Below are 12753 nucleotides of genomic sequence, written 5' to 3'. Positions count from 1 at the left end.
TAGCTTTCTCCCAACATGCCACAACGCCAAATCTCTGGTTTATGAATGCCTTTTCAACAGCTATCTACTCCATGCTAGTTTGGTTTTATTTTCTTGCTTTTGGGGCACCAATCCACAAGATCACTGCACTGTGGCTATTGAATAAGGAGCAGGACTTCTGGATCACTTCTGTCACACTTTAAAATGCAGAAGTATTTTTTTGTTATGTTTTTCTTCACCTTGCAGTACTCTAGCTAACTCTACCACAAAAAGCTACAGTCAGTGAGGACTTCCTTGTTTCGGATAGGTCCTGTACGACACGGCAAGTACACATGTGAATAACAGAACAGGATTTGTCTGACATACAGACAGTTTTACAAGGGAAAGAAGAGGCATTCAGAATGTTATTGCATCATTTTAATTACAGGTCATAGGAAACTCCGTGTTTGCTTCATTCCTACCTTATGAACTGTAGAAAACATCAAAGCCAAAACAAGTTCATGTATGGTGAGACACGTGCACCAAGAAACTATACAGTAGTTTTGGAAGATCAGCATCAGTCCCATTGCTCACAAGAAAAACACCATGTGTGTGTGGATGTGGGTCCTGATCCTTCGCAAAGTCACCGTAACTTCACTGTGGTTCCAGGTTAATGGCCTCTATTGGGGTGGGGGGCATTTTTACTGCTAGTTGTCTGGTAGGAAACTGGTGTTTGTGCGTCATTTTAGTAGCAGTATTTTCAGATAATTGATCCACCCTTTTAAATGAAGGTCATCACCCATCAAACAAAAGTAGTTTGTTTCTACACTGGAATCAATAAAATGGAAAATGTGTTATGACTTATCTGGGACCACATGATTTTTACCTCTTGCTGTTTTGTTTCCTTTGTAAGGATAGGTTTTCCTACCATTCATATTCTATTGGTCATATGTTAGGTCTGTGTGATCTGTAACCTGCACATAAAATACATGCTATATGCAGTACAAGAATAGCGGGGTTTTCTCAGTGGTTGCCGTTAATATAATGTGTTATATTGATCCATCCTGGCTTCTCAAGTATTTCCTTCGTGGTGATGAGTAAGGTGGTATAATTCTTCACCGAAGGAAAAGAGCTTAATTTTCATGCAAACCAATATTCAACTGAATCGTAAAGCCCTAGCCCTGGCAATAAAAATAGAAGCTGATGCTATTAATACATCATTGCAGATACAGAGAGCACCATTATGTGGCTCCTGGGTTGAGTAAAACTTCATGCAATCATAGTAGCCATAGACTTAAGCCCTATAAAGTTGAAAACTTCACCAGATGGCCATTGCCAAGGCAGCTTCTAAAGACTCTGTTGCTGCAATGTGTTAGGGCTCTAGATATGACTTACTGAGTGGTAGCTTTTTAAAATACAATTACTGAACATAACTGATCCACATTATGGATGTAATAATAATAATACTTCGCACTCAGTGACCTTTTATCTGAGGACCCAAAAGCTCTTAACCAAGGCTTTTAAATACTCCCTTTCTGCTTATAGGAAATAAAGTGTTCAGCATCTTGATGGAGTGTGAGAGAATTGAGCAGCAGCAGTCTGACTCTGTGGCCTATTGCAAGCAGTCAGGCGGTGCTCTCTGCAGGTCTGGGACTGGGACAGAAGAGCGCTCCGGCTCCTGACCCTGTCCCTGACAGCTGGGAGATGATGTGCCAGTTGCTGGGGGTGGAACCTCCTACTTAAATAGTACTTTTAATCTTGAGTAGAGCCAGCCTGTGAGTGGGATTGCTTGTACATTAAAATGCTGTGTGGCAGGAATGAGAACGAAATACAATGGCCCTAACCTGAAATTTCCTTTATTCACTCTGTAAGCTATGAGGATAATATTGAAATGATGTTAAGATCTGGGGATATAAGGCTCAGATATACCACACTTAGCTGAGGAGCTTAGATGTGGAGTGATATATCTTAGGCTCTATATATATATATTCAGGGCCTACAGACAAGTACCTGCAAAGACTGACCTGTATTTTAGGGAGAACGGTTATGTCCTTTTCAAAAGTACCACATGTTGGTCATGAATTTACTGAGCTTTAATACTCAGCCTTAAAAATCACATAACGGTATTTATCGGTAATGGGAGTAAATAACTGTATTTGACATTTGCTTTTTTATAGTCAGTAGTTATTTTTCTTTTCTTTTTTCCCCAAAGTGATTTTATTGTTGATTTTCAGGGTCTAGAGATCATGTCTGAAAGTTTTCTTGGTGGCTGTTTTTGTTTTATCTCTTAGATTGATGTGATTGTGACTTTGGGTGGACTTGGAGGACGCTTTGACCAAATAATGGCATCAGTGGAAACGCTTTTCCATGCAACAAATATCACTCCATTTCCAGTGATAGTTCTTCAGGAGTGCTCACTGATTTACCTGCTTCAACCTGTAAGTGTTGTGAAAAGTTACTTGATAACAAAACTGATCTTCTACTCACCCTAACCCTGTATGTTTAGCATCACTAAATGCTCATTTTCTTAATTGTATTCTATAGGGTCTAAAATATTTAGGGAATATGGGAAGTGGACAGCAATGGGTTCTGCATTCCTGCCTTGGAAAAGTTTGTGTTTAATTTGTTCAGGACAGATTTTATTTTTTTTTTTTAAGGGGAGTGTCCTGGTTTGAGGACAGAGAGGAACATAGGAATCCAGAACATATGAAAACTGAATTTGGGTAAATGCAGGATTTTGATTATAAATAAAAAAAAAAGTTTTTAAACTTTTTAATTGGATTCCAGTAAGTTTAAATTTAGCACACAGCCCTTTTGCATGGTAAGTAGAAATAAGGATGTCTGCAGTAAGAGAAACAAAAGAAAGCTCTAAGAGGAAGATATGAGAGAGTTTCTGACAAACACGTCAGGCAGAGTTCTTATGTGGTCTGAGTGGTGCAGTTCATTATGATGGGAATCCAGCTAGGATCAACGAGGGAATTTATTTAAGATACGTTATTTTTGTGGTTGTTCAGGTCTGTTATTCCATTTATTGACTCATAAACCAACACACACAAAAGATCTTGCTGGGCTTCTGCTTCTAAGATTTAAATTAAAGGCAAATCTAGGCATCAAAGAGTCTTCTCTTACAGCGATTCATTTATTTGTTTAGAAATACCTTTTCCTTATGTCAGGGTTTCTAGAAGCTTAACTAACTTTTCCATTTTTTCTTGGAAAGCTTATTTCATTAAAATAAATAACATTCACAGATAAATTTGACAAAACCCTGCACCACATGTGCTTCGTTGTAATTTGAGAAAAGCATTAATAAGGTTCTATGAGATTATAGATTTAGGTCCACAGGGGCAGATGCTGTATTAACAACTTCGAAGCACTGTGTCTGCAGGAAAGATATTAGGCTCAGGAGCTCGTTTGCCAGTATGACGAGGAATGACTCTGATCATTAGTCATGCAGCTAAATGCATAGAGGCAGCAGTGAGGGGGAAAGAGGGCTAAAGGATAACTGTGGCTAAAATCTACAAGTGAGGAGTAACTCGCTTGTGATTGATCTGTGTGTGCAGTACGTCACTGACCACTGTAAATTAATTTTAGGATATTTTTAAGAACATATTGAAAAGCTGAAATAAGATGGAGAATTTCCAATTTAGCTTACAAAACATTTACTTGGACTGGGAAGACTTTTTGTTCTTTTCGTTCATCTTTTCCATAAGTGGCTTTAAAATGCCATGCCTAAGGTTGCTTTCAGAAGAATCTACGATGAATAATTGAACCCTTTGGAACTTGAAAAAAATTCATGTTCTGTGCCTTTAAGTAGAAATGGGAGGTTGCTAATTGTTTGGGCTTGCTGGAAACTTCTTTATGTTCTGGTTTTAACATGCCATGTGAGAAGCGTTTAATACTTTTTTGTTGATGGGGAGAGTTCCACAGAATATTAATTTTTTTCTGCTGTTCCTTGCTGTCAGTCTGCATTGCCAGTAACTGACTTCTGTAACTTCAGGCTGTTTCTAGCATTCAGAAATAAAGGGCAGATATAGGGGGCAGACCGTTTAAACAATCTTAATGGTAACTTTGACACAAAATTGCTTCTCAGTATTGGTTTAAACTTGTCACTGTCAGCATCTTCTGTCAACTGTCGTGGTACCTCCAGATAATAACATTAATCCTGCATAGTTTAGATAAAAATCAGGTGAGTAGTTTATACACAGAAAGAAAAGAGGTTTCTAAGCTTGGAAGTACTCTTTTTTTTTTTGTATGGAGTTCAGCGTGATATTTTGCTCCTCTAAAGAGCCACAATCATGACATTCTGTCTTTTTCCCCTCTCCCTTTTGTAATTTAAAATCAAGGTAGGAGGGAGTTGGAACACAGTGGGAAATCCACTGACTTTTTGAAATGCAAGTCTGGAAACTGTGCAACAAATGAAGCAAGGTTTTGAGATTCAAATTCTAATGCAAATAATAAAGTTAAGAGCATTTTGCTTTTTCTGTAAAATGTAGATCTGAAAACTTTCCCTCTTGGGGAAGAAGAATCTGATCTTTATTGGATTCTTTGGATAAAATATATGAGCAAAATATAACCATGTTTTTGCTTCAAAATAACATTAGCCCTCCGTTCACTACAGCGGGAGACTAGTATTGGTTCTCTATCATGTGTACCTAGGCAGACACAAAAATATTTGGATAGAGCAGAAAACCGGTAATCCCATAACAGCCTTAGGAAGGATACAAAGAGGAATAACAAGTCAGGCTGATGACTTTTTAGTTACTAATGCAGAAACTAAGAGGAGGATTGTATGAGTAGATATCCACGTAAGTACACCATAAAATCTATAAAGTAATTGCTTTGAAAGAGAGTTAGTTCACATTATTACAATGTTGATATAGAGGGGCACAGCGGAAGAAATATATCAATACTTAATACGCTTGTATAGGGTACATAGTGTTGTAGCAAACAGGCTTATAGACTTGCTAAAAGTCTTCAGGGTGCTAGAGGAAAACAGGAGAGGACTATGAAAGCAAGAACAATGCCTGATTTGGAATACATTGCAGACTACCAAGCAAGGAGGACCAGGTAAACAAAGCCTTTTTTCATCAGCCAATAAAGTTGTCCAAGTACTGAATGTACGGGTAATTGGCATTTTGGGTACTGACGTATCTCTTGGGGGGAAAAAAATACTCGGACCAACAGTGCAAGTTTTTGAAATATATTGATAAAAATGTTTTGGCATGGAAAGTGATGAAAACTACAAGGAAGTAAAGTGAAGAAAACTACAAGGAAGTAAAGTCTTTTGTATTCACTTCTGACCTGTAAGGATGAACTGTGCTGAGGGGTGGAGAAGAGGAAAAAGATGGGAAGAATTACACCCCATAAATACCTGTCTCTGTGGACTCTATGGAGAAATTGGGTGGTAGCCTGAGATCTAGGTATGCACTGTAGGTACCTAAATTTAGATAAATGAATTCCAGTATAGGTCAAATTGATGAACAAGTATTTAAGAAAAGAAAGCAGGCATGAAATGAGGTGCAGCTATGGAAGGGCCCAAGCAATGAGAACATAGTTTGTTACTACAGAAGGTGTAAGTCGACAATGAAAGATTTTCTCTCGTCTGAACGGGAAAGGAAAACTAATGACAAACAGCCTAAATGTAATGCATCTTTTGCTCAGTCTTCACTAAAGCAAAATATTCCTTTAAGCAGGTAACCAACACAGTTAAAATCAGTGCTAAAGTCCGAAGACTTTAAATTGCTTCAGAGAAAAAGCAAATAAGAGATTGACCTGCCTTTGATTTTGCCAGCTCCAAGGGTTGTTAGTTTTTGTGTGCCGTGCAACACTAATTAGGATAGGAGCCAGAAATAGGGATACTGTGTAAGAATTCCAGGAGGTGATGCTTGTTCTGAAGCATTTTCTAATGTGATGATTGGAATTAAAAAAAAATTTCTGTACTGAATAGTTATCATACTTCTGTAGTGGAGGGAGGGAGGAAAGGCTGAATTCTTAATAAGGAGTAATCACTCTTTATAAGCAGCATATTTTATGCAACAGTCTGTACATTTTATGCTTGAAATTTTGGTAATATCAATTAGAATATACCCTGTCTGAAGAGCATTAGGCCCTTAGAGTCATGTTTATCATGCTAGCCATGCTCAATACGAATGGCTTAAGGTTTCACATACATACTTTCTCATTTTCTGGTTGTGTGCTTCTCAGGAGTACAGAAACATTAGCTTCTGTACACTGAGCATAAATTATCTTTTATCTGTGAGTTTTATGGCAGTTTGTAATACAAGGTAATAGGATTTATGACCAAGAAATGAGAAGATGTCCAAGAGTTAATGAGGCCTGTCTTTTACATTATATTGAGCAGTTCAGTTTTCCCCACACAGGATTCCAGCCCTGGGATGTAGAGAAGAATTGCTACCTACACACGAAAATGTGTTACAGCAGCATATTTTTATCAGTTAGCTAACTCTTTTGAAAGATTGTGTGAATACTTTGATAACCCTTTTTTTTTTTTGCACACTTTTTCTTGTGTGTGCATTCTCGCCTTCCCTGTGAGAAATGATGAATAATTTAACGTCACAGATAGTAGTCCAGCAGCTAAATACGAGCAATAAGAATCAGGAGTCACATCCCTTATTCTTGGCTCTTTACTACCATTTCATTGGAAAGAAATAAATTGTGTAGTCTTTCGATCTCACAGTCTCCTAGTTTGCAAAATGTATAAAGCCCACATCCTTCTCTGAATGGGTACTGTGAGGCTCATTTAGTTTTTTACAAAACGCCATTACATCCTCAGCTCTGCACTGAGGTGGAACATAGTATTATGGTAATAGTAGCAACAGTATTAATAAGGCCCTTGATTAACATAAATATTGCCATACAGTAGGCTGTGCAGCTAATTATTTAGCATGGTCCCAAGCACAGTTTTTGTTGAGAGCCAGCTATCATTCTCGCAGGCAGTGCCTGGGCACAGTCTGGGGTTAGCACAGGCGTTGGAGGGTACCGCCTTGTCTTGGGGACAAGAGAGAACAGCCATAAGCATATGAGCAGTGCTGTGCCAGTTGGCTTGAGGTCCAGAGAGTATTACCAGAAGCATTTTGCAGATGCAGACAGAGTGACTAGGCATGGGGATCTGCTCCTGGATGCAGACACCGCGATAGATACAAGTGAGGAAAGGTATGAGACTGGAAACGTTACTGGAGATTATTGCTGCAATTCTCTATGCCAACGTTATTTGGTTTGCTTTGTGTCCGTGATTGTAGAATAAAGTTTAATGGGAAGTTCAGGGTATATACTTTCAACTTCTGAGTTTTCTTCTGGCAGCCATTTCCTTGAATTTCGCAGGAACGTCAAAAATGAGTTATCAGATCAGTTCTGTACTGCCTCATGTGTAAGAAGAAAACCTAGCTTGTACTGGCACTCAGTGGAGAGAACCCTTAGTGAGTGTACCTCTTATGGGGTATAACTTTGGAATTTGCAAATTTGAGGATAACCTTTGATGTCTCCTTTTCCTATATTATTAGTTCATTTTGTTGGTAGATTCAGTTGCAAAAAGGTCCCAGTTGCCAAGGAAGGGGTTTAAACATATATTTAATATCTGAACATATATCTAATATTTAAACAAAATATTTAAACATATATTTAGTGCTTAAAATATTTATTGTCCTGAAAGGCTGTCTTTCCTGTTTGGTGTCTGCTCTCAAAGAGCACTGTTGGAACTTAATCTGCTTGACAAAGCAGTGAGTCTCTGTGCCTCAAGCTCCTTGTAGGTCACTGGAATGAGCTTTTTTATGACTTTTTTCCTATTGACTTTTTCTATGAGAAAGCCAGCTATTCAGCTGGACAGAAACACGGCCAGTGTCAAAAAATATTAGCAGTGGAAAAGTCTTACTCAAGCCCTTCTCCGGGAGCCTGACTCCTTCACAGAAATCCTTGCAGAAAAGGGTTTTGTGCTTCCAGAGCCTCAGTAGCATGTTTTAAATGGCTTCTCAGGAAAAAAAAGTTGTGATGTTGGTAGTTTAGCTGCCTTAGTTTCCTTCTCTGGTAAGAAACTTCGAGGTTTTGGTTACAGGTCAACTTCTGTTCTTAAAATAAGACTGTTAGAGTTAGAGCCTGTGTTTTTCTCATTCCCTGGGAAAATCCAGCTGGGCTAATGATCATTCAGTCTTTCTTATCATGTGTTTTTGTAGTGGACCTGTGTAAATGTGACCTTCAAGAGGCTCTAGGTGCAAGTGACTCAGGTTTATTTTGTGGTAATTTATGGCTATGAAGTGGTGTCACTTCATGTTTACCACAGGATTTCTGTGTTGTACTGGATATCAGTGATGCAAATGTAATTCATTTTTGTCAATCACATCTTGACCTGGGGAAGATTTACCTGCTATCTTGCTTCTCGCTGTTACAAAAGGAAAATTTTAGTGGGGTTTTCTCTTAACAGCTAAATTCTTTATAACGTAATTCTATTCCAGCATCAACAGATGTGTAGAATGAAATATACAACGCTTATATAGTAGCTTAGAAATAATAATTAGCTTTTGAAAAACTCATATCCTTTCAAGCCGTTTATTTAGCATCAGTTAAAAGTGCAATCTGCATCAGCTTTATGAAAGATTTGGAACTATGTGGATTTTTCCTGGACTTTTTTGCAGAGGATGGCATCTAATAGTTATGGATTACGTCTGTATAATGAAGACATACGCAAAATATTTTTTTATAAGTCTCATCCTACAGCCTTTGCTCAGACAAACAGATTATAACAAATTCATAAGTCAATTCGTTAGCTTGCAGGTAACCACTTTAAAAAAATACTTCTCTTTCAGAGAGGAAAGGAAAATACCAAAACATCATTGCCAAGTGAAAAAAGAATAGTCTGTACTACAAGAGATTTTCAGCTGCTCATAATTCTTAAGGAACAAGTAATACTCTATAGCAGCATATGTTAATCACACAGCTGTTTTTAAATTCACATCTTAATGGCTGTCTGCTAGAGAAGATGGTGTAACAAGTCTAATTGGATTACTTATGTATTTCTAAATTCTGGAGTCATCCAGTTTGACGCTGAATCAATATCTGGTGTTTGGTAGATTTTGATGGTTCTGCTCTTAAAATTTTTCAGTCTTTGTCCAGATTTTTAATTAGTTGCTACAGCAGCTGATGGATGATCATCTCAGAGAATCTTGACCCTAAATAAAGCTCTTCCAATGAGATTCCTGCTCTCTGTTGTTGCCCCTAGCTGTTGTAATATGATCTTGTTAATATGATAATATCTATTTTGTTGCTTTATGGAAACTACATGAAGTTTTCTGTTACAAAGCTAATTTTCTCAGAGCTCTGTTTTTTCCCAAACTTGTCAATTATTTATGTTTCCTTTGAAGTCTTAATCCTTCTTTTCATCCCCACCCTTAATAAACTTCTTTTTGCAGTGCTCTGATACTTTGTGGTTTTGTGTGCAATGTAGTATTAATAATTTTCTGTACTGTAAAACTATTTTTCTGCTGCACAAGTTGACTGCTTTGTGTTACATGATCAGCAGCAAAGCATACAACATTTGTCTTTGGCATTTACTTATCAGTAGGAGCTGATGCTTAAACTGAGATCAATAGGAAAAATGGTAAAACTTTCTCCTGTACTGGTGAGAGTGGCAAGCTGAGGAATACCACAGCACTATTTTCACTTGCTGTGTGTTCATTTAATCTTTATTCTGTAATGAAACAGGACAAAGCTAGAGTGTGTGTGTATGTGTGTGTGTGTGTTTGTGTGTGTGTGTGTTCATTCTAGTTTTGTTTGGGGTTTTTTTCCAGGTAGGACTTTGATCCTATATAGGGATTTCATAGCAAGCTAAAGAAATCCCAAGCTTTTTGTGAATAGATGTTTGAACAAAAAGAAGCATTTTAAAAGGCTGTTAATATGGATTCCTAATTTGATCAACAGAATTAAATACTTTGTACATAATTGAATAAGTGATGAGTGGTGCTTCTCAGGAGTTGTGGATGCCCCATCCCTGGAAGTGTTCAAGGCCTGGTTGGATGGGGCTTTGAGTAACCTGGTCCAGTGAAAGGTGTCCCTGCCCATGGCAGGCGGGTTGGAACTAGTTGGTCTTTAAGGTCCCTTCCAACCCAAACCATTCTATGATATGACTCTGTGGCATAAGCTTTCCACAAGGTACCATATTTTTGTACTTTAAAAAAAAAAATTATTCAAATGCTTGTCTGTATGAAGGTCTCATAGACTGGTACTTTACGGATTGATTTTGTAGTATTTTTGTGATTATTGCTATGGTTTAAAATATTTGTCTATCACGTAACTCCTAGAGGGAGTAATACTATGTGTTGAAGTTTCAAGGTTAACCGTTAGATATAAAGGACTTAGATGGATAATTTTGAACACTTTCTGTGACTTGCCCGATTAGAAGCCACTCCCCTTACTAATTAATCATCATACAGCAAGATCTTATTTTCTCTTTCTAATCCTGTTTTTTCTTTGCTTTTTTTCCCCCCTCTGGATTTTTCTGTGATCCCATCAACTGTCTTCTCTCAGCACATCATGATATCTTAATTTTTTAGTTCAGTTTTGTAAAAAATACTTTTTGCTTTAAATTAAGCAGGCACTGCTGCCCTGAAGATTTTTCCCAGGATTCATCTCCTCCCAGCAGTTAAAATTCTGTGCTATGAAGCATTAATTCACCAGTGGCCTTTTGTCAGTCTGGCCTCATGTATTCCTCTTGGGTTTTTCCTCTCGATTCTGTTGTCCCAATGACGAAAATGGCCTCATCTGTGTAGTATTGGAAGCTATTGGGGTGAAGTCTACTGCAGCATGCCTATGCATCACTCTTAAATTATTGTTGAGTTATAACTCTTTGTTCAGCTTTATTGTGGTTGCCCAAATTTCTCAAGTCCTAGGATTCTGCGCTGCCCACTAAGTGACACTGTGTCTTTGAAGGCATTTTACTGCCTTGCTTGAGGTGAATTTCAAGTTGTGTAGTAGAACTTTCCTTTTTGAGTATTAAATGGATTTCAGTGATAGTTCAGGGGTAAGGGATTTTTTTCACTCTCTCCCTGGCATTACAGAAAGTTCTGTAGGGAAACTAACAGGTATTGGAAGTCTGTAATCTGTGATAGAGCCTCCTCTGCAAAGAAAATGAATGGAAAATATTTTATTGCATACAATTAAAAATATAGCGGGAAAATCAATATTATTGTTCCTAGACTGAATGTAAATGACAGTAAAAATATAAGTGATAGTAGGTGATAAATTATTATCATCTACTACAGAAACAAAAAAAAATCAGAATGCTGAATACTTAATGATTGACCAAGTCTGAAGGGTTTATAGATTCCTTTAGAGGAAAACTTAAAAATGGTCCTTTCTGCTCACATCTGAGTACTGGCATTAGTTGAAGTTGCAGAAGGTGAGCATCCATATTCTGGCCTCAGTTATATTTGAAAATGTGTCATCTCTTAAATGCAGTCCCTTTATGAAATCACCTAGGCTTTTCCAGTCCCTTACAGTATCACTTTTAATTCTGTACCTGCCAAGGCAGTGGTGTCAACTCTATGGATTTTCTATGTTTACACTTACTGTTAAAAAAGGATCCATGAAGAAGAATGATAATATTTAGTAATATCTGAGGTTCTAGGGAAAATGCTGTACTAACCTGATAAGCAAGATTTAGCTAGAACTATTCAGTTTTGCCATGGGTAGTGAGTTACTTTGCAATCCATATTTTCTTCATGTTGGTAACAGCTGGTTACATTACCTCAGGACTCTCCCTCTGCTATAACAGAATATCCCTAGAGGAGATGGTGGTGAGGGATTGAGTTCTTCAGTGTCTTTTAAACGTGTCTGTCACTTTCACATCAACTGCAATCAAAAATACTTGCCAACAGTGCAGTTGGACCCAATGACCTTCATGCGAGCATGGACTTCCTACTCCTAATCCTATAATCAAGATATTTGAAGTGAATGTGTTTCTGTTAAAAGCAAGAAAAGGAGTCTGGAAGCTCGTGACTTGGAAGCAGAAGACAGACTCCTTCTCCATCCTCAGATCTAAATTTACAGAATTGGTAAAGTGCCCTAGTAGCCAACAAAAAGGGACAAGCTCCTTCTGGGAGAACTATCTGAGCATTAGTAGCAGGTGGAAGCAGCAGGTAACAGTGATTGGAGATGCCCTTCTGCAGGAGACAAAGGCACCCATATGCTGACCAGACATGGTTTCCACAGGAGTTGTGTTGCTTGGCAAGGGCCTGGATCCAGGATGTTGCAGAGAGACTGCTAAGGCTTGTCTGACCCTTGGACTATTACCTTTTGCTGCTCATCTACGTGGACATGAGTGACTCTACCAAGGGAAATCTGAAGTAAATCAAGACAGACTGTTGAGGTCTTTTGGCAAAGGTGGACCTACATGCAAGCCTAGGTAGTGTTTTCCTCAGTCCTGCAGATGAAGGGGAAATGCTCAGGTAGGTGCAGAGACAACCCGTGAGTTAACAGCTGGCTATGTAGCTGGCGTCACAAGAAGTGCATTGTCTTTATGATCGTGGGTTCCTCTGAGGAGTGAGAACTAGTGAGAGACAGGATCCATTTGACAAAGCAAGGAAAGAACATCTTTGCCAACACGCTGGCCAACCTGATGAGAAGGGTTTTAAACTGGATCATGCTGGAGGATGACAGCTTATAGTTAGGTGAGGGAGTAGTGGTTAGGGGTGATACGTTCAAGGGGCAGAGGAATGGAGTGAGAGCACCCTTGGGAAAGATAAAACAAGTCAAAAGAGAATGCATCTCAAGTGCTTGTACACAAATACA

At 38.3% G+C, this 12753-nt stretch overlaps 1 protein-coding gene across 5 annotated transcripts in view; it reads left to right on the top strand.

Moving 5' to 3' along the window:
- TPK1 (thiamin pyrophosphokinase 1) overlaps nucleotides 1-12753 on the top strand; it is a 306866-nt gene that overhangs the window by 199778 nt on the left and 94335 nt on the right. For all 5 annotated transcript variants that reach the window (XM_063325637.1, XM_063325636.1, XM_063325640.1 and 2 more), the window contains one exon: nucleotides 2250-2396. In XM_063325637.1, coding sequence (XP_063181707.1) covers nucleotides 2250-2396 — 147 coding nt within the window. The remainder of the gene's footprint in view (nucleotides 1-2249; nucleotides 2397-12753) is intronic.

Source organism: Chroicocephalus ridibundus, chromosome 2, assembly GCF_963924245.1.
Source record: "Chroicocephalus ridibundus chromosome 2, bChrRid1.1, whole genome shotgun sequence".
NCBI classification, from domain to species: domain Eukaryota; kingdom Metazoa; phylum Chordata; class Aves; order Charadriiformes; family Laridae; genus Chroicocephalus; species Chroicocephalus ridibundus.
The sequence above is the reverse complement of the archived record's forward strand: the minus strand, read 5'-3'. Positions and strand labels throughout refer to the sequence as shown.